This window comes from Pipistrellus kuhlii, unplaced genomic scaffold (assembly GCF_014108245.1).
Source record: "Pipistrellus kuhlii isolate mPipKuh1 unplaced genomic scaffold, mPipKuh1.p scaffold_m20_p_3, whole genome shotgun sequence".
NCBI classification, from domain to species: domain Eukaryota; kingdom Metazoa; phylum Chordata; class Mammalia; order Chiroptera; family Vespertilionidae; genus Pipistrellus; species Pipistrellus kuhlii.
In genome coordinates this window covers 38,581,696-38,603,503 of record NW_023425529.1, presented here as the reverse complement: position 1 = coordinate 38,603,503, position 21,808 = coordinate 38,581,696, and the positions used below count along the sequence as shown (strand labels likewise).

The following is a 21,808-nucleotide window of genomic DNA, read 5'->3' as shown; positions in this document are numbered from 1 at the left end:
GCATCAGCCTGAGGACCAAAGGGTCCTAGGTTCGATTCCGGTCAAGGGCTTATCAGCCTAAGCCCTAGTTAGGGCTCCTGCAGGAGGCAACAAATTGATGTGTTTCTCCCACATCAATGTTTCTCTCTGTCTTTCCCTCTCTCTTCCATTCTCTCTAAAAATCAATGGAAAGATATCCTCGGGTGAGGATGAACAAAAATAAACAAACAAAAACAAACAAACAGCCGAGACCAGTTTGGCTCAATGGATAGAGCTTCGGCTTGGGTACTGAAGGGTCCCGGGTTCAATTCCGGTCAAGGGCATGTACCTTGGTTGCAGGCATATCCCCAGTGGGGGGTGTGCAGGAGGCAGCTGATCGATGACTCTCTCTCAACAATGTTTCTAGCTCTCTATCTCTCTCCCTTCCTCTCTGTACAAAATCAATAAAAATATATTTTTAAAAAAAACACAAACAAAAAATAAATAAATAAAGGTGATTAAATGTTTTAAAAATTTGTTATATTTAAATTGTTCATAGTTTTAAAAATTAATGTGTTTACAGAGCACACTCCAAACACAGTGACAAAATATTTTCTGACCTACCAATATACCCCCACCACCTGAGATTCTTATGTAATAGAGATAAAATGGAAACTTGGTATCACCATTAAAAAAAAAAATCTGATAAATTCTCTTAAGCAGCCAAAATTAAGAACCACTGGCTTAGATAATACTGAAACTGAAATTGGACACATTAGCCCTTCTTGAAACATTTAGTGCAATTTATAATGAAGGTTGCTTCTATTTCTGACTTCAAATATATAACCAAATGAATTCTCCTGGCATTCTCTGACTTTAAACTAAAAAAAAAAAAGATAAGTTCTCTAGGCTTACATTTTGAGCTAACTCCTACACTTACACTGTGACAAATTCATTTGTAATAAACTTGGCCTTCGGTTTCCGGGTCTTCCTGCCTAGTGCTAAAGATGCTGTGCTCACACCTGAGAAAGTTGTTCAGCAAGTTAGTCAGTATTCCCTGAGGGCAGAGCAGGAGATTGAAGTGTTGACCTGCCCACCAGGCTCTGCCAGTGACTGGAAGCCAAGCTGTGCACTGAAATGAGGCTCCAAATCTAGCCAAGGATGTTTTCTCGGTACCATGCAATTGGCTCTCATCTATAGTAGTGTCTCAGAAGCAGTGCAGTCTTGATTCAGGACTGTGACTTACTTGTGAAAATTTTCATACCTGCATTTTTCTTTTCCTCCTTTAGCAGCCCCTTTCTTTATGTGCAACACTACCACATGCTTTTTATTGGATACCCCACTTTAAGTTGGCATTTACTTCATTGTGACTTATAAGTAGTAGGGGCATTGGCATGCAGAAGGCTGAGCGGATATAGATTGTTCTCTCCCAACTTCTGGATAACTCAGTTTCCCACATTATTCAATTATACCTTTAGGATTCTTATTATCTTTATGTTACTAATAGCATATAGTGTTTTATATCTTTTATTAGTCATTATTTAAAACTTTAGTTCATTCCTAAGAAATGGTATCCATGAAATAATAGGATTATTTGTTATTCGATTCATGTGTTTCTTATACACATTAAAATAAATCCATTGCTATTAGTACTTTCAAAAAATGTTCACCCAACATAGAGCAGACTGATGGTTGCCAGAGGGGAAGGGAATTGAGGGACTGGATTAAAAAAAAGTGAAGAGATTAAAAGTACAAATTGATAGTTACAATATAGCCACAGGAGTGTAAAGTACAGCATAGGGAATGTGGTAAATAATATTGTAATAATTATGTATGGTGCCAGGTGGGTATTGGAAATATCAGGGGGATCACTTTCTAAAATATATGATTTTTCTAACCGCAATGCTATACACATGAAATGAATACAAGAATATTGAATGTACTATAATTGAAAAATAAAATTTAAGTTAAACACACCACACACACACACACACACACACACACACAACACTTCATCCATGCATATGAATCAAACTGGGAAAAATCAGGATTATCCATTGTCTTGCAAACAATACCTAAATAAGTTTGTATTCTTTGAGGTGCAAAAGATAGAACACCCAATCCAACTGACTTAAGCCAACAATGGAACATATAGCCCCAGTAAGCAGCTTGAATCAGATTGCAAATCCCACCCCTTTCCCTAGATGCATCTCTCAGTCTGTCTCCTCTGAGGTGGCTTTATCTTTAGGCTCTTTGTGTTCTCAGGTAGACCCCTGACATTCTCAGGCCCACATCATTACCATTCTTAGGTAAGCAGAACAAAATTCAATATTTTCATGTGTTGAACAAAGACCTAGAATTGAGTTTCCTCTGTCTTTATTAGCCTGGAATGGATTGTGCCCAGACCTAGAGAAATTACTGTTTCCCGGCCCGAGGAATGCCTTCTCCTGTGGGGCAGCAGAGGCCATATTTTTATGAGCTCACAGGTTCATCCAGAGTATGACTAGCTTCTTCTTATTTTCCAAAAAGGAGGAATAGATGCCTGTAGGCAATGCCAACAAATTTTCACTTCAAAATCAGTGGATTATCTTTCTCCTGATTATTAAGTACTAGAGGCCCAATGCATGAAGATTAGTTCAAGAATGGGCCTTCCTTTTCCTTGATGCTGGCACTGCCTTTGCTCCAGCCTGGAGCTACCATTTCACTCCAGTTCAGAGCTGCCTTCCTGCATTCCCATGCTGCCCAGAGGCCTGGAGTGGTTGGGGCAGTGAGGAACACCTGCCCACCATCTTTGTTGTGTTAATTTGCATACTCACTCCTGATTGGCTGGTGGGCATTGTGAAGGTAGGATCAACTTGCATCCTTCTCTTTTATTAGTGTAGATAACCTTTATCTATATTGTTCTTATAGTCTTTCATATTCACCCTTCCTTTCGTATCCAGTTACACAGAAATGCATGCTAATATTTCATAAAAGTACATTTAACAAAAGACACAGAACTTCATTTGAAAAGCTCACAAAAGGAATAGAAAAAATTGCTATCTTTGAGGTTGAAATTCAAAGGAACAATGAAAGAAAGGCTAGATTGTATTATATTATTGATCTATCCATTCAGAACTAATATTTGAATTTTCTTCTGTGATATATATCTCAACAGATTTGTTTTATGGCTTATTAGCAATATTCTAATTGCTTTAATTATTAACAAATACCATACTATTATGGTATTTTACATAGATGCTTTTACATAGATGACCTCATTTGAACCTTACATTTTTGTGAGATAGATATTATCCTAATTTTACAGGTGAGAAAAATTGAAGGTTTTAGGAAGGTTAATTAACTTACATGGCTAATTGACACAGATAACAAGTAAATTCAGGTTTTTCTGACTCAGTTAATAAAGTGTTGGCCTGTGGATTGAGAGGTCCTGGGTTTGATTCTGGTCAGGGGCACATGTCCAAGTTGCTGTACAGGAGGCAGCCAATCAGTGATTCTCTCTCATCATTAATGTTTCTATCTCTCTTTTCCTTGCTGAAGTTAAATACATATTCAGTGAATTTATTTGTTGAGAGAATAAATCAAAGTAGCTATCTTACATTGTCTAGGGTAAATTTGAATATTATTGATGAAATTTTCAGTTTTCAAGTCTCTGGATTAATAAAAACAAACAAAACAAAACAAAACATACACTATCTGATAAAAACTAAAGTACTCCCTAACTAAACCTAACAGTGAAAGTAGCATCACACTTATAGTTGTTACCTTATAGTTGTTATTTGTAGCAATTAGACATTGCATAATGAGCATGTGCACAATATTTGATGCTGAGATGAAGGGTCTTGCCATTACTTCCGCAGAACAGGAATGGTTTGTAATAGATTGGGTAGAATCTGAAATATAGGAGAAGAGAAAATGCAGCAAAGTCAGAAATGGAAATATAGTTTTGAAAAAATATAAACTATGAGATAAAAATCTAAATATATTAGGAACTGCACCTGTTCTTAGTCCAAGGCCTCTAAAGTTATTTGAGACATTGCAGTAAAAGTATGCACAGTTTAGCACTGTGTTGGAAGGTGGTCTCCTAATATTTTGTGTTATCTAAAGGAGTGGGGCAGTTTTTGTTGGTTGGTTTGTTTTGTGTGTGTGTGTGTGTGTGTGTGTGTGTGTGTGTGTGTGTGTGACTTTCTTTTAATTTAAAATAAATATGAAGTTATTTCTTGGAGCCTTTTCATTTTAGGTTGATGATATGCTGAGCTATTTGGATAGAGAATAGAGATGACTTTTTTAGTTGAAATAATTCCCCCTTAGGCATTATAAAAAGGCAATGGAACACATTGTAAGAAAAATGGTTTCAATTTAAGTATTCAAAGAAGAAGGTAATAAATAAAAAGACCCTACAAAATTTATTCCCCTCTTAAAAATGAGCTTTTTACTTCTAAATGTTTTAATCGTGAGAATTTATATTGTGAAGAATCTTGTCAAGAGGTTTCAATGCTGTGATTCACTGTATACAGTAGTACCTCCTTATCCATGGTTTAGGTTACCTGTGATCAACAGCAATCCAAAAAATTAAATGGGAAAGTCGAAAAATAAGCAATTCATACTAGTAAGTTTTAAATTGCACAACGTTTTATGTAGCATGATAAAATCTCAGTCCACCCTGCTGCATCCTGCCTGGGACAGGGATCCCACCCTTTGTATAGTGCATGTGTGCGCGTGCGTACACACACACATTACTGTACACATTACCCGCCTGTTAGTCACTTGATTGCTGTCTTGGTTATCAGATCAACAAACCTGATATTGGTGTGCTTGTGTTCAAGTAACCTTTATTTTACTTAATAATGGCCCCAAAGCCATTCACATAACTTTTATTACAGTATATGCTATAATTGTTCTATTTGTTGTTGTTTTTGTTAATCCCTTACAGTACCTAATTTTTGAATTAAACTTCATCATGGGTGTGTTATATAAGGGAAAAACATATATGATGTATAGGGTTTGATACTATTCTGTGGATTCAGTCATCAACTGGGGTGTCTTTGAAAATATGTCTCCCAGGATAAAGGGGGATTACTGTGTGTTTTTTTGGGGGGGTCATCTTTAGGGATATGTTTTAATTTGGGGGGATATTCATAGCAGTCCTTATGGATACCAACTAATCAGAATGCACAGCAACCTTTTTGCTGTACCAGATATACCTGTTGGCTGTATGACCCTTTTACTGAACCACAGCGTTTTATGGTCATTTGATTACGGATAAGGTGAACCAGTTTAGAATTTCCACCTTCATGATTTGCTTAGGTAAAAGTCTTGGCTATGGGCAGGTGAGTTTATTCTAGTTACATGCAATATATTCTTCTAATCTTTTATACATGAACTGAAATTGTCATTCATTAGACAATGTAAAACGAGAGAGATAACTTATGCATCCGGCAATTTGAAATGTGTTTGAATGATGTATAATCATGTAATTGCCATTAAGTATGAATTCTAGTGTTCAAGCTTTTCATTTCAGCATCTCAGATTATTTTTGAACAAGGGATTCACACAGGAAAAGGAGATCCTCAGAAATTGCACATGATTGGTGTCACTGTTTATAAAATTTTCCATTTTTCTTCACATAAAGACTCTGGAATTTGTGAAATCTTTGTAATTCATAAAAATTTTCTTCTTCTTTTGAGTGGACATATTTTGCCTGGCAGATTTCGAGAGAAAATTAGGTTGAAGTGGTGTAATTTTCATTTTTAAACAGGCTTTAAATATTTTTTAAGGATACTGGCTGTCTGTTTTATTTCTTAAATACACAATGTACCCATTTCATCTGACTTGAATTGTATTACCTATAGTTACCAATAATGTTCCACCACCAGTTCTCAGATCACTTTCTCACTATATTATCTCCTGGGTTGTATATCTACATTTTGGACTCCAAGAATGGTTGTTCCAGGTAATGGAGGACTGTTATTAGAATATTAGGAACTAGAGAGCATTTACAAAGACCGAAATAAGATGAAATAAGACATAGATTAAATTGAAATAGGAATTAATTGAGCTTACACAGAAAGAGAAAGTTTTTAGTACACATAGCACGTGGTTCTGTAAACACTGGATAAAGATATTACTTTAAAAGTCATGTAAGGAAAAATTACTTCTAAATCAAAAGGAAATATGAAGTAAACGGGGTTCATTGGCTTTGTCATGGTTCATTTACCTCCACAAGTTCCTTTTTTCTTGTAGGTTATGACTTCTGTTCTGAAAGGCATAACTGCATGGAGAATTCTGTCTGCAGAAATCTGAATGACAGGGCCGTCTGCAGCTGTCGAGATGGTTTTAGGGCCCTTCGCGAGGACAATGCCTACTGTGAAGGTAATCCTCGTGCCAATTTGTAGCTCAAATGGATACATTTCCTAAGATTACTGCATGCCAAATTTATTCATTTCCAGGTTGTCAAGTTGATGGGCCCATTAAAAGTGGTGAATTTAATTTGGAGCATATTAATCAGCTAAAAGTAATTTATCTTTCAAATTAAAGTTTTTCAGTTATCTGCTGTATGTCAGACTAATAAGTTAATATGGCTGGTTTCTTGAATGAGAACAATATTCCCACTGTGAAATTGCCTTCTCTTTTTTTTTCATAATTAGATGTTCAGGTAATTCACATATTGACACATGATTACAGTGGCTTGCAGTTAACATTGTAGGCAGATTTTTCCAGACAATGTTGTGTAACAAAGGCAATCAATTAAACGGAAGATAAAGTGCCCACTGCTATTTTTGTTTGCTAACGTAAGTAATCTCAGTAGTTGTACCGATGCTTTGTGGTATTTAGTAAATAGCGCCAATGGCATAAATGGTTCGCTAGTTATTTTTAAAAATCTCAACTAATACCCAAGGTAGTTTATTCTCTCTTGGAAACAATCCAAATACAGTGAGGAAGTCCTTGGCATTCATAAATACTGTGGCTTTAACTATTCATGAAGTATCTAGAAGTGCATGAGGTGTAGTAATTTATGATTTGCCTGGGGCACAGATTTGAACCATTCTCATTAACTGTGTGTCTAGCTAATGGGTCTTGAAAGGAAGAACACTGCTATAGTGGGGTTTGGACCTTTGGAGTGTTCTAGACTTGCCCTTTCCAAATGTCAAAAATGTGCTATTGGTCCTTGGAGGTGGAAAACCTCCAAAGTATAAACATTTAACCTTTGCCTAGCTACACAGTGATTTATTGGCTGTTGGGAAACCAATTTCTATTGTTTCCCTTAGCTTTCAATAGATTTTTTTTTCTTGCCTTAAAAGTCAGTGTTTATTTTGACATTTTTCTCCAAAGTATTCCTTTAAATGCTTCTGAATCAGTTCTAAAGAGACTATTCCTTTTTTGCCTAAGGAAGGACATATGGCTTCCCTTCCCCATTCATAATGAAGATTTATTTAAAATTCCTCATTTTGAAAGATTATATACAAGAAATGTATTTAAAGTTACTTAATAAAATAATGTATTTTAATTACAATATTTAAGATTTCTAGTATGTAATAAGCCCCACTGATACTGTTAATATGTATATGAAACCACATGATATAGATTCATGTGATACCTCTTTTTGAATCTTACTTTTATGATAATCATTTTCTATTTCGAGCTGCTGCTTTTGTTGTTGCTAACTATATTCAACTCATGTAGTAAGTACTTAGTGAGCACCCACTTACTGTACCCCACTTTTCTAGGACTGGATGGAAAATGGTGAATAAGTCTCATACAGTTCCTGTGCTCAGGAGCTTACATTCTGTGGGGGGTGGAGTTGGCAGAGGGGCAGGCAGAGACTATGTGAGTAACTCCAGGTAGCAATAAGTAATGGGAAGAAAAGGAAAACAAGATGGTGTGATGGAGAGTGACTGGGGAGTAATTTAGGTGGGATGGGTCAGGGAAAGCCTCTGAGGCTGGAGAAGGGAAGGTTGGTAGTTTACTCCAGACTTGATGATAAGGAAGCAACATTGAAAGGTCCAGAACAGAGCATCCCCACAAGAAGAAATAGCAGGTAGAAAAACTCTAAGTAGGAACCAGCTTGGCTGTTCTGGAAACAGAAAGAAGGATAATGTGATGAAGCAGACAAGTCAGAGGAGAGGCAGTTAAGAATTAGGCAGCATGAAGACAATGTGGAGTGGACTCTAAAGAAAGGAATGACATGCTCAAAATTGGAAGGACAGTTCTTCCAGCAATGTATTCGATGAAATGTTGAGTTGGATGTGGTGGGGAGAACAAAAGTGCCCACAAAAAGACTGGTTGGAAGGCTACTGCAGGAGTCTAGGCAAATATATTGATGGCCGGATTGGAAAGTGATAAGGGAGACAAGGAGGAGGGAGGATATTCATGGTAGAGACATCTGGAATGGATCAGACTGAAAAATGGTTTGTAAATTGCTTCATGATGTGTATTGGTCATTTAAAGATGTAATTTTCAAAAGTTAAGAAAGTAATGGGAAAATTTGTTGGGTTATTACAGAGATACTAGTGGCCTGGTGCATGAAATTTGTGCACATTAAAAGGGAATTAATTAGAAGAAATATTTAAATATTACCCTTTGCCCTTTCTCTACAATAGAAGTGTCAGAGATGAAAGAAAATTAGTAAAATGTATATGAAAATCTTCCTTTTGTCAGAGTCTGGGGTGCGCCACAGGACCCAGAGTCAAATCCTCGCCCTACCTGTGTGCACCTTGAAATCATGTGAGATCCAGACCCAGCTGGCCCCATCCCAATGAAGCCCCACAGGGCAGGGGGTGCAGCCTCAGGTCCCCCGGCCCCAAGGCAAGGGTGCAAGGGTGCAATGACCATTTGCGTATTAGCTCTTTATTACATAGGATTGAATTTTTTATACATGAAGACATTTAATATTATTTCTGTTACACATGTTAACAGGCTTTGTAGTATTCTGATCAAATTTGGTTTTACTTTGTTGTTGTTGTTGCTAACTTTAAGGATGTTTTGACTTCTTAGAAGCAACATTTGAAAAAATGTTATGCAATCAGCTGGTCTTGTAGAGTTCTGGTCCTCTAGGAAATATGACTTTTCATTATATATAAAAAAAAATGAGCAAGTGGTAATGTGTAAGTAATGTACATTTACTAAATCCGTGGGGTTGTTTAATTGAAATTATTGACTTTTACTATTTACTTGATCAGTGTTAAGATAACACTGGTAAATATTGAAATTCATTTATTCATTTGACACATATGCATTGAATACCTACTTTGTTCAAAGCCAGGCTAGAGGTGAAACAGTAAATAAGATATAATAATGACTGATACTCTTTTAGGCAAGAAAGATAAATAGATCGTTACACCAAAGGACATTGCATTGCACATGGGACAAATGCCCTGAAAGAGAAACAGGTTAACAGAGGTCTGATCTGGGTGGGTGGTAGTGCTTGAAGAAAAGATGTTTTTGCTTTTTGTTTTTCTGAAATCTGAAGATTAAGTAAAAATCATCCAGGACTATAAGTAGGGTGGGAAAAAAGGGAATTTCCTAGGTGGAATAATCAGCGTGTCTAAAGGCCTCTAGGTGGAGAGAAGGACTTTGTAAGAACTGGCACAAAGCAGAGAGCAAGGGAGAGGTGCCTGATGAGACTGAAGGTGGGAAGCAGGCAATTAAAGGGCAGAGTGATGACTGAGGTTTCCTGATAAGAACAAGGGAAAGCCAATGGCAAGTTTTAAGCAGAGAGGTGCCATGATCAGATTGTGAAGGCAGAGATCAGGTTGATGGGCTTATAAGCCAAGGAACACCAATGATTTCCACCAGCCAAGCATCAAAGTTAGGCAAGAGGCATGGAACAAATTCTCTTTCACAGTCCTCAGAAGAAACCAGCCCTTGGACCATTAGCCTATAGATTTGTGAGACAAATTTCTGTTGCTATGGCCTCCAGTTTGTGGTACTCCATGGTGGCCCTAGAAAATGAATGCAATCTGAAAGAAATACTTTTTGTTTCTTGGTTTAATTACCAATGATTTAATTACCCTTCTAGACTGCTTAATTTTTATTTTTTCCTTGAAAATTTTCTTGATAGATTAAGTGCACATAGATTTAACTTATCAAATCAAATTTTAAATTTTATCTGACTAAAGAAATAGTACCTTGTTCTGTATTGTCCAATTGTTATATATAATAATTATGTACTATATTATTTATTACTAAGATATTCATATATATGTATTAATATATATTTCTCCCATATATAAGTGTCTTGCTGTCATAGATTGTTTATTTTTCTTGAATAGAGAGAGACATATATGTGTCTTGCTGTCATAGATTGTTTATTTTTCTTGAATAGAGTGTAAAGGATACATTTGTTTATGGTACTTTTTTTTTTCTCTGACTGGCTTGTTTCCTTTAGCATAATGTTCTCCCGGTCCATCCATTGCAAATGGTAAAATTTTCTTCCTTTTTACAGCTGAGTAGTATTACATTGTGTAAATGTACCATAGGTGTTTTAAAGTACCATATGATTTCACTCATATATAGAATTCAACAAGTAAACTGAACAAACAAACAAAATAGAAACAGAATCATAGAGAGCAAGTAGACAGCTGGTGGTGGAGGGTGGTGGTGGGGATGGAGAGATTGAACAAAAAAGAAAGAAAAAGAGAAATAAGTTATAGACAGGGACAACAGTGTGGTGATGGCTGCGGAACAGAGGGGGTGGAGGTGGAAATGGGTATAGGGGAATAAATGGTGATGGGAAATAAATAAATAAAGTTTTACAACTAAAAAACAAAAGATATGTTTGTTTATTGATTGTTTGAAATGCTTAGATATGCTGAACAGATGGGTTTTTTTAGGCTACCTCAGCACCAAAGAATTATTTAGGACAAGGATTGAACTTAGTGGGTCTGTTTATATTGTGTAAAAAAAGTCTAATTGCTATATTAATTTTTATAGCTAAAAATGGATTCAGTTGTTTTAAACTGGTATGTATTGGACTTAAATTTTATTTTGAGTAGAACAACAAATTATTTATTAAATTATATGTATACCGATAAATGGAATGTTTAGTAAAAGGACAAAAATATCTATTTTCTTTTTTTTTTTTAAATCATTGTATCAGAAGAAATACTTTCTCCTACTACTTCATTTCTGTCTTTTTAATACAGTCCATTAGCTAATGATATCTCGTCTACCTTTTTTCTTGTTCTGAATTTCAAGATTCTAGCCCATGTGGTAATGTGAACGTAGCTCTTAATGAAAACATACAATGTCTCTGCTTCTATTTTGCATTCTTCTTTCCTGCTATTGTTTGTCAAAAAGGCTACAATGAAAAACACCATCAATTTCTAATAATGAAATGGCTTTTTAGAGGCATTTAAAATGCCTTTTACATTCATCTTATTCCATCCAGCAATCCTATGATGGAGTCATGATTAGAATCTCCTGTTTTGTGGTTCAGAAAGCTGAAGAGATTGGAAAGGAAATGATTTGCCCCAAATCTCTTTTTAATAAACAGTAAAGCCAGGGCTCAAATTTATGTCATCTATCTTTTAATTAGGTGTTTTAAAATGTTTACTACTTTTAATTTGCTCATTATATAATTAAGCTAATTCTTGTTTTGATAAATAAAAGTGGTATGCAGATTTTTCTTTAGACAAAAATTTTTTTAAAGCAGTTGATGGGCTTCAAAAATTAAATGTTTCTGAAAAGGAAAAAAAGAAATCTCTCTAGTCCATCCAGAAAGCATCTTACTGGCATTACAGAAACTGTAATGAGCTTAGCCTGTGATTAAATAACCCACACAGGAAGACAATGGGAAAACTCTCCCTCTCTCTTTCCCTCCTGCCCATCCCCTCCCTTCCTTCTTTCCCTCCCTCCCTCCCCCTTCCGTCCCCCCTCCATCCCTCCTTCTCTCCATCCCACCTTTGTCCCTGTCCTTCCTCCCTTCCTTCCCCCTCTCACTCCTTTCCCTCTCTCCTACTCCTCTCATTCTCTCTCTCCTCTCTCTCTCTCTCTCTCTCTCTCTCTCTCTCTCTCTCTCTCTCTCTCTCTCTCTCTCCCCCCTCCCCCCTCTCCCACTCTCCCTCATAACTAATTAGTTTAGTGATTAATTCCTAATGTAGCCAATATCTGCATATTATTAACTATGGAATACAGGGCTAATCTGAGAGGATTTCTTCAAGAGTAAGATGAGTAATAGCCTCACAGAGTTGCTCCAAGGGATATGAGGGAAAGATGTGGAATGAGTTCATTTTTTTTTTTATTCTAAACTCAGCACACAAGTTCCTTCTGGAGCTCATGGGAGGCATGTTTAACAGAGTGGGGATAAATAACCAGAGGACAGAGCCCTGTGGGATTAATTAGGGGATTCTAGCAGACACTGTAGCTTTCAAAACTATGGCTAATGATGCACTCTACGTGGTGTGTTATGGTAGAGTGTCTTACATTTAAAAAGTCCAAGGTTACTCTATTAATGAGGGTTCTCCAGAAAAACAGAGCCAAAAGACATATAGCACTTCTGCAGTTTCATTGTTCATGGTTTCAGTTACCCACAGTCAACCATGGTTGGAAAATACTAAATGGAAAATTCCAGAAAGAAACAATTTATACGTTTTAAATCGATCCCCATTCTGAGTATTGTGATGAAATCCCTAGGTATCCTGCCCTGGACATGAGTCATCCCTCTGACCAGCACCTGCCCATTTAGTCATTTTCCAGGCAGTAGTTGTTTGGGTTCCACATCTACTGTCATGATGTTGCAGTGCTTGTGGTCAAGTAACCCTTATTTTACCTAATAATGACCCCAAAGTGCAAGTGTAAGATGCTGGCAAGTCAGATATGTCAAAGAGAAGCTGTAAAGTGTTTACTGTAAAGTGAAAGGTGAAAGCCCTTCACCTAATAAGGAAAGAAAAAAAATTGTATACTGAGCTTTCTAAGAACAAATCATTTATCTGTTAATTGCCTAATTTATAGGTTAAACTTTATCACAGGTATATGTGTATAGCTACTGTCTGTGATTTCAGGAATTCATTCACTGGGGTCTTAGAACATATCCCACAGTTAAGGGGGACTACTGTAAAGTGACAGAAAGAGATATAAAAGTGGAAGTAGATAGATATATGATAGATAGATAGATAGATAGATAGATAGATAGATAGATAGATAGAACTGGGTTTATGTGATTGTAGAGGCTGAGAAGTCCCATGATCTACAGTCAGCAGGATTCCCAGGAAAGCCAGTGATATAATTTCAGCGATATCCAAAGACCTGAGAATCAGGAGAGACCAATGTCCCAGCTGATCAGGCAGTTTTCCTCTTACTCAGTCCTTTTGTTCTAATCGGGTTTTGGACTGATTGGATGGGACTCACCCATTTTAGGGAGGCAGTCTACTTTACTCAGCCTACCAGCTTTAATGTTCATCTCTTCCAAGGCACCTTCACAGACACACACAGACTGAGGTCTGACCAAATGCTTTGCTACCCCATGGTCTCGTCAAGTTGACATATGAAATCATAGTTACAAGTTAAGAAAGAGGCATATGCCTGGCTGGCATGGCTCAGTGGTTGAGTGTCAACCTATGAACCACGAGGTTGTGGTTTGATTTCCAGTCAGGGCACATGCCTGGGTTGTAGGCTCAATCCCCAGAGTTGGGTGTGTAGGAGGCAGCCAATCAATGATTCTCTCTCATCCTTGATATTTCTATCTCTCTCCCTTATTCTCTGAAATCAATTTTAAAAAGAAAGAAAGAGGTTCTCATGCAAATGAAGTTAAAGAAATCAAGACTACCCATATACTATTCTTTTAAAACAAAACATTATAGTTGTATGACTTTCATGATCAGCTGATTTCTCCTCCCCACCCCAAAGAATGCACTCCTCTAGAAATATTCATAGAAGTCTATGGGAGTTTATGATCACTTCAGATGATGAATAGGGAAGAAACCATAAATCAGTCATCAATTAATGATATATCTGTGTATTAAATAGGGTTAAGAACAAGCACTTTTCCCCCCTCTTAGATGGATGCACAAGCCCTTCTTGGAATTTTGATTTATGATTGGCTTCTATCTTTAGACTTCACATAGAGAATCTTTGTTCAGCATTCATTTACTCACAGTACTTATTGAGTATATATTATATGCTAGGCCTTGAGTGGGTGCTGGTCACACAGCCATGAGCAAAACCAATTAAGCACTTGCTCTCCTGGAGCTGACTTTCTACTGAAGGTCACATTTAAAGTCAATGCACATTTTCTAGACACAGAGGGAAATGGGAATTGTGATTGATGTTTTTGTGCTTTGTTAAAATAACTAGTCCTGGTCCTTATACTCTTTTGGGAGTTTAGGACCTTAGTACTCAGCGTGCTGGTCTAAGAACCAACAATATAGGTCATCACACTTGAGAGCTGTTTAGGAACACAGGATCTCAAGTTTTACCTCAGACCTACCAAATCAGAATCTACATGTTAACAAGATCTCCAGGTGATCTTACACATCAGAAAATGTGAAGAACCCTGGGATAAGGCCTAGCGTTTATTAATTTATCATCTTAATGATTTGGTAGCTATCCAGTGTTTCTCAGCCATATGCTCACGTGGAGAGGAATTTCAGTGTTCACAGTCTCAGTTTATTTTTGTCAGGATACAGTGTGGTGTCTTCAGTCTGGTTTCTTAGAATGTGATTCAAATTGCATCAACATCACCCAAGGAGCCTGCTGAAAATGCATATTTCTGGGTGCAGCCTTAATTTTCCCTCAGGAAGTCAGTATTGGTTCTAAAAAATCTGCATTTTTACAAGCTTCACAGGTGATTACTTACATAAAACTTGAAAAAAAGACTATTCTAATTTTATATGGACATCCTTCTAAAGATACAATAAATTTTCAAAAACTGTTTTCTCTGTTTTAGCTTTTAGTTAATGTGCTCCTGACTAGAAGGTAGATTATTGAGCCTGTTTGGTCATATAATCCTGTGTATCACAGTGGTGTTGGTTTAAACCAGGATTTTACAGCCTTGCCCTATTCACATTTTCAGCTGGAGAATTCATGCTGCCCTATGCATTTTAGGATGTTTAGCCTCCCTGGCCTCTGCCCACCAAGCGCCAGTAGCACACCTGTGTCCACCCCTCGAACCCTCATCCCCCCGCTAACCCAGTTGTGATAACAAAAAAATGTCTTCAGACATTATCAAATTTTTTCCTGGAGGGCATATTTCTGGTTGAGAAACATTGGTTTAAGCTAATTAAAGAATAAAAACATGGTTACATGGCTTAAATGCATAACCCATGGACACAGACAATAGGGTGGTGAAGACCTGGGTTGGGGGGCGGGGTGGGCTAGAAGGGGTCAATGGGGGGAAAAGGGGACATATGTAATACTTTCAACAATATTTTTTTTTAATTAAAAAAAATAGCCGAAACCGGTTTAGCTCAGCAGTAGAGCGTCGGTCTGGGGACTGAAAGGTCCCAAGTTCGATTCCAGTCAAGGGCATGTACCTTGGTTGTGAGCACATCCCCGGTAGAGGGTGTGCAAGAGGCAGCTGGTCGATGTTTCTCTCTCATCGACGTTTCTAGTTCTCTATCTCTCTCCCTTCCTCTCTGTAAGAAATCAATAAAATATATTTAAAAAAAATAAACATCTCCTGATTAAAAAAATAAAAACACGGCTATATGTGAGCATGACACCTACCCCCAGTGTCTGTTCATATTATTTGATTGTCTTTAGGGATTTTGGGTTCATGCCAGGAATGAAGAGAAGTTTGTGTACAAGCATGTGAGGGCTGCTTGGGCCTTTGGGCTGGTTTTCATACTGAGTGGTGGGAGAGACATGATGTGATGATGGGGAAGAGGATAAATTCTTATATTTAGGACTAGTGGTCCGGTGCACAGATTCATGCACATTGAAAGAAAATTCATTAGACAGTGGCTGGTGGGGCAGGACTGAACAAGAGGGGGCAGACATGCCCTGGAGCCACCTCCCACAGTCCCTCCTTGGGGCTGTACCTATAGCGGCACCATGGCTCAAAGGGCGTCTGCAGAGGTACTCTGGCAGGTAGGGTCCCTCAGCCTGGCCTGCAGGGATTGAGCCGAAACTGGCTCTCTGACATCCCCGGAGGGATCCTGGAGTATGAGAGGGCACTCTGCAAAGCTGCTGTCACTCTGCAGATCCTGCATAAGTGTCTGCCCCCTGTGGTCAGTGTGTGTCATGTCTACCATTCCATCCTTCAGTTGCTCCGATGATCGCTTAGCCTTTTGTATATATAGATAGAAACAAGGCTACCGTAGGGCATAGGTCCCAAAGAACAAAATAAAATTAGGTAGGACTTTTTTTTTCTTTCTTTCTATTTTTGAGTAGCTCTGGGAAGACTGGAGATCATGCTGCATGGTGGTGTCTCAGTTTTGTAGCGTTGGGGAAGGGAGCTTCTTTGAAAGGGACAAAAAGAGGGACACAGCTATGTACTAACTTTAGCAGAGACTCAGAGAACATGGAGAAGGCTCAGGGGATACCCGGGGGCAGGGGAGTGGGCAGTGATGGTAAGTGTGTGTTGGCATATTCCCGAGCCCGGAGAAACACGCAGGGTACACTCAGAAGTGTCTGGGGAGATGTTGAAGGGAGGTCTCAGCTTCATCTGCAGCCAAGGACATTTGTGTCCATAGCCTGTAGCATTATTGACTTTCTGGCATGATCTTGAGTTTTCTTTGTCCTACCATGCTCACCAAATTGCTTGCCTTTGCATTTCTTTGTCGTATTATACAATGGAAACACTGCCTGCCAGTGTTAAACAAGTTATAATTACCACCCATTGCTAGTCAATTGTTTCAATGCTGAAAAGCAAATCAGAACAAATACTTATTTTGTTTGTATATATTCCCTGTGCACAAAGAGTCATTCTGGTACCTGGGTGGATACTTTGTAGATTTTTATGTGCAACCACCTGCCATCATCTTTAAAAAATACACGTCAGAAGAAATTTTGGGATTTAATAGACAGATTAATGTAAATTATTTAATTGATCAAATAAAAATCTTTCCATTTTTGACAAATGGGAGAAGTTCTGATGTTATGGAAAGAACATTACACAAAAGATTTGAATTTTATTCTTACCTCTGCTATTTTACTAACTGGGAATTTGTGCAAATCAGTGTCTCTGAGACTCAGTCTCCTCACTTATTAAATGTGTCTCATGAGTTTGATGGAGAGTGGAGGATAAATGAGATTAAGTATGTGAAAATGCCTCCCAGAAAAACAAATCATTGGTGAACATTTGTGATTAAACTTATGTTTCTTATATATTTATTACTACCAATATATCAGTCAATTAGTGCAACATGCATTTATTTTTGTAACTAAGATATTACACCATTAATGTATTGAAAACTTTAGGTAACAATACACTTAGAGGCCATATAAAAATATTATTTTCTATTTTAAACCAATTATAATAAGACCTCCAGCTATTTCTATAACTACCCTGTTTCCCCAAAAATAAGACAGTGTCTTATATTAATTGTTGCTCCCAAAGATGTGCTAGGTCTTATTTTCAGGGGATGTCTTATTTTTCCACGAAGAAGAATACGGTACACATTTATTGTAAATGAAAATAAGAGAAATTTATTACCTGTGTACGGTTTGGTAGTATGGTAGTTGTCAACACAAACCAGACAAACTGTGAATCCTATAGTATCAAGAATTTACTCATTTATTCAATGACAATCATGTCATCATCTTCTGAAACATCATCATAACAATCCAATTCCTGAATTTCCTGGTGAATTTCTTGTGACTCCATTTCTTTCAGAATCAGTGGACCAAATCTCTCATGTTTAGCAATAGCACTGTCTTTAAATGAGACTTCTTGTCAAGGTAGCCTGCTCGCAGTGCATTTGCAATGCAACTGTCAGTGATTTTCTCCCATGAATTCTTCACCCAAGTCACAACTTCTTGCAGGTTAGGTTCCACAAAGTTTCCATGCTGATTTCTCTCCATTCTATTTTTAATGTAGTCATTAATTTCCATGTGCAAATTGTCTTTGAATGGCTTGTTTATTACAATATCAAGAGTCTGGAGATAGGCCGTCATTCCTGTAGGAATCATTATCTGATCTATTGAGATATTTTTCTTTCATGAAGAAATGTCTTCATGTCTTTAGTGCAGTGAGTGCTGGCTGCATCCCAGACTAGCACACCTCTTTGGCTCCCTCGCATACCATGCAGCAGCATTAAACTGACCCACTTCCTTATAACTGCTTGTGTGTCCCAAGCTTTTTCAGTTTCAAGAATAAAAATGCCCAAAACACGTTCAATCTTTTCCTTCTTGCCCTTAGAAATGATTAAAGGTGGGATTTTAGTGCCATCCAGACGAATTGCCAAAATACAGGAAACACGTGCACTTTCCTAAGCAGTGGAGGGAATGTCCACTAAGGAGGCACCCCTCTGTTCAATTGTTGTTTGAGTTGATTGGCCCATAAACACTGCAGTTTCATCCATAGCAATCATGTTGAAAAGATTGTATTTAGAGAAGTCAGCATCATCAATAAAGGACTTGAATGCAAGTGCTCGCTTAATAACTTGAATATCTTCCAACCTAAACAATGTTGTACTGGTAGATCTTCTTAAAGACAGTTCACTTCGCTGAAGGAAATTATCCAGCCAGTATTGTGATGCTTTGAAGTGTTCAGGGGCTATGTCAAACTGTGGTGCCATTGCAAGGGCAAATTCTTGAATCTGAGCCCTATTCACAACCAAAACCTTTGCTCTCCTGTCAACAACCCATTCACAGATCAGGTCTTCCAGCTCAGAAAATAATGGTTGCCAACCTGATCCACACTTGCGCTTTTTAGCATTTCCCTTATCCACTTGTTCAATGAGGTTATCATACTCTGCTCGCCATTTTCGGACCAATCGGTTACTCAACATCATCTCTTTGCAGAAAGCAGTAAGATTTTTGGCCCAAAGAGTCTTCCACGATTCCTTCCTTGTACTCCACAGAGTAGCTTTTTCTTTTTGAGCTCATTTCTAGGGGTAAAAAAAAGGAATTGGGGTATCAAGGTGGGGGGAGGGGATCACTTAAAATGACACAGGGGGGATCAGAGGGGGCAATCAAAATGGCACAGGAGAATCAGAGGGGGGATTACCATTTTAGTAACCCCTTTTGACCCTCCCGTGTCATTTTGATTGCCCCCTGTGATCCTCCTGTCTCATTTTAAGTGATCCCCCTCCCTCCACCCCTGTGCCACTGAACACCTTCACCAGACATCCCCCTACCCCTTTATCAGACATTTGCCCCCTGGTGCCTGCCTGGGGACTGGATCTGGGCTGGAGCAGGGTCTGCCACTGACTGAGAACCTTCAGTCATCATGAGGGTGGCCGCGAGCATCAGATAGTGTCACCAGAGACAGACCAGCACTCACCACCTTCTCTGCATCCCATCAGCTTTAATCCTCCTGTTCTCCTACAGGCATCTGTGAAAGTCTCCTCTCTCTAGCCCTGGGCTCACCACTCACTCCAGTCTCTGCTCCGCCTCCACACAGCAGTGATGTCAGGACTCTGAGTAATGTCACTGGTTGCTAGACACCAGTCGGGGCGACCCTAGTGACCTGTTTATGGTAAATTAATTTTCATTCTGAGACAGAGCCTAGGGAGGCCTTATTTTCAGGGGATGTCTTATATTTCACTCAGAAGGAAACCTGTAAGTAGGTCTTATTTTCGGGGAAACACGGTAACATTACCAAGGTTTATTTCCAGAACCAAATCACTTCATGCCTAATTCCTTTCTGGTTTGAATAATATTCTAGCCAGTTCTTCACTATAGAGTAGGTATTATTTTTCCTCACTTGCAAATTATGTGATAAGATTTTAAATGTAACTATGGGATTTAAGTTATTTTTCTGTAAGTGCATAAGAGATTAAAATACTTGATAATTACATATGCATGTCCCTGTTTATTATTATTATCAGGGAGAAAATGTCTGCTTAGAATTAAACAATTCATTTTAAATTAATTGCAGGTGTCTTAGGTGAAGTGGCAGTTCATTATCATTTTTTTTTTCATTAGATAAATGAAAATTATTTCTCTCCCTGGAAAAAGAATTAATTTGAAGTGAAAGAGGCATCATATGATTAAAATTTTTAATAATTTAATTGATGGGAAAAGTATTTTTGTAACTCCATTAAGTTTAAGGTCAAGTATAGCTTAAAGATTAAATTATAAATACCAGCTCTTGTCTTTCCTTCCAAAATTTCAAGTTATACGTCCTAATTGTATTTTTTAAAAGTATTGAAGTCAATTTAACAAATGCTTGGCTTGAAATGAAGCACAACTATTAGCATTCCTTTTACAATTCGCTCCCCCCCTCTATGTATTCTTTAGCTTTCAAAAAGAAGTACCAACTTTAATATAAAATAAGATTATCATGTGTGTGAAGGACATCTGAATAAAGGACTTGAAGATAGGCAGTGGAAGTTGGAGCATGATTAATGGGAGAAAAACAGGATAGCCAGAACCAGATCAAGACTGCACAAATAAAACAATTCCAGTGTTGATTCAATGGTCCTGAGATGATGTTTGGGACCTGTTGGCACATGTGATGTTGTGAAGGAAAATAAAATGGTATGGCCAAAGCATCAGACATTGGAGAAAATGTTAGTTTTATTATTAATTAGTATTGTAAATAAGAAAACTTATTTCCCTGGAGATTGTGGGACAAACTAAATGGATGTGACATGGAGGTGTGAGAGATTTGAGTTACGCGATGGGGAAGGACTTGGTTTATTTAGGCAAATGACTCTTCCTGAGCAAAAAAGAGCCCATGCATTTGGAACTGAGGAAGCTGGTGATACATTTAATGAACATGAAACTTTGATTAAGAGGCAAGCACATTAAGGTTCTAAATTACATATCCTATTCATTGGTATGTTATAAAAATAGATACCTGGGATTTTAATTATACATAAGAATATTTTTGCTTTTCCCTTTTATTCCATTTTAAAATTTCCTCAAGTAATTTTTTCCCCTTTAATATGAAGAATGTGCTCCCAAATATATTTTTACAAAGTGTTTATATCCTTAAATAAGAATGTGATGGGGGAAGAAATGGAATTGAAATTGTAGAACATGTGCTTGTTTTTACTGAGTTGTGAGGTCATACTTCCTAATCCACACTAAAGATTGATTAAGATTGGTAAAAGTAGCAGTGCACCTTAGTCGGTGACTTATGCCTAAACAAGCCATTGGAAACTGAGTGGCTCCATATCTTTCATGCAAACACTGAAGTAATGTTTAGACTAATCTAATAACTCTGAATAGGCAGCAATTTGGATATTCTAATGAGTAAAACCCGTGTTTTTTGGCAAAGTAAATATATATTTATTAAATTAGGTTTTAATATTTGAAAATACTAGTCTGCCTTCTTGGAAAGAAGGCTATTCAACTTAATGATTTTTCAAATTCAACACGACAAGGCAATCTTTCAAATGAGCCTGCTGTTCCTTAATTTCAAACAAGTTGGATTCAGCCAGAAAACAGTCTACTAACTAGCCATGAATAAGCACTGACAAAAAAATGCAGAAGTAGAGAGAATTGGAATCCCCATGGCCCCTGGAGTTAGGGTGATATTGTGGAGGAATTGGGACTTCTTCTGGGTCTTGAGAGCCATTACAATTTGGATTGACAGAGAAGATAAGGAGCAAGACATGTCTTGGAGTTTTTCCACAATGACAGCCTTATATCCAGGAGTGTTGTTAGATTAAACTGCAAAGATAGGAACTAGAATGTGGAAGAACAGAGGATTATATGGAATGGTTCTACCCTGGTTTGCCAATCACGAGGTGACAGCAACTATTTGTGAAACTTCTCAACTTTGAACAGGTTCCTTGGC

At 37.7% G+C, this 21,808-nt stretch overlaps 1 protein-coding gene across 2 annotated transcripts in view; it reads left to right on the top strand.

Annotated features, from left to right (window-relative positions):
* Window positions 1-21,808, top strand: part of NELL2 (neural EGFL like 2) — a 310,243-nt gene that overhangs the window by 139,157 nt on the left and 149,278 nt on the right. For both annotated transcript variants that reach the window (XM_045587932.1, XM_036457537.2), the window contains exon 13: window positions 6,202-6,330. In XM_045587932.1, the coding sequence (XP_045443888.1) occupies window positions 6,202-6,330 (129 nt within the window). The remainder of the gene's footprint in view (window positions 1-6,201; window positions 6,331-21,808) is intronic.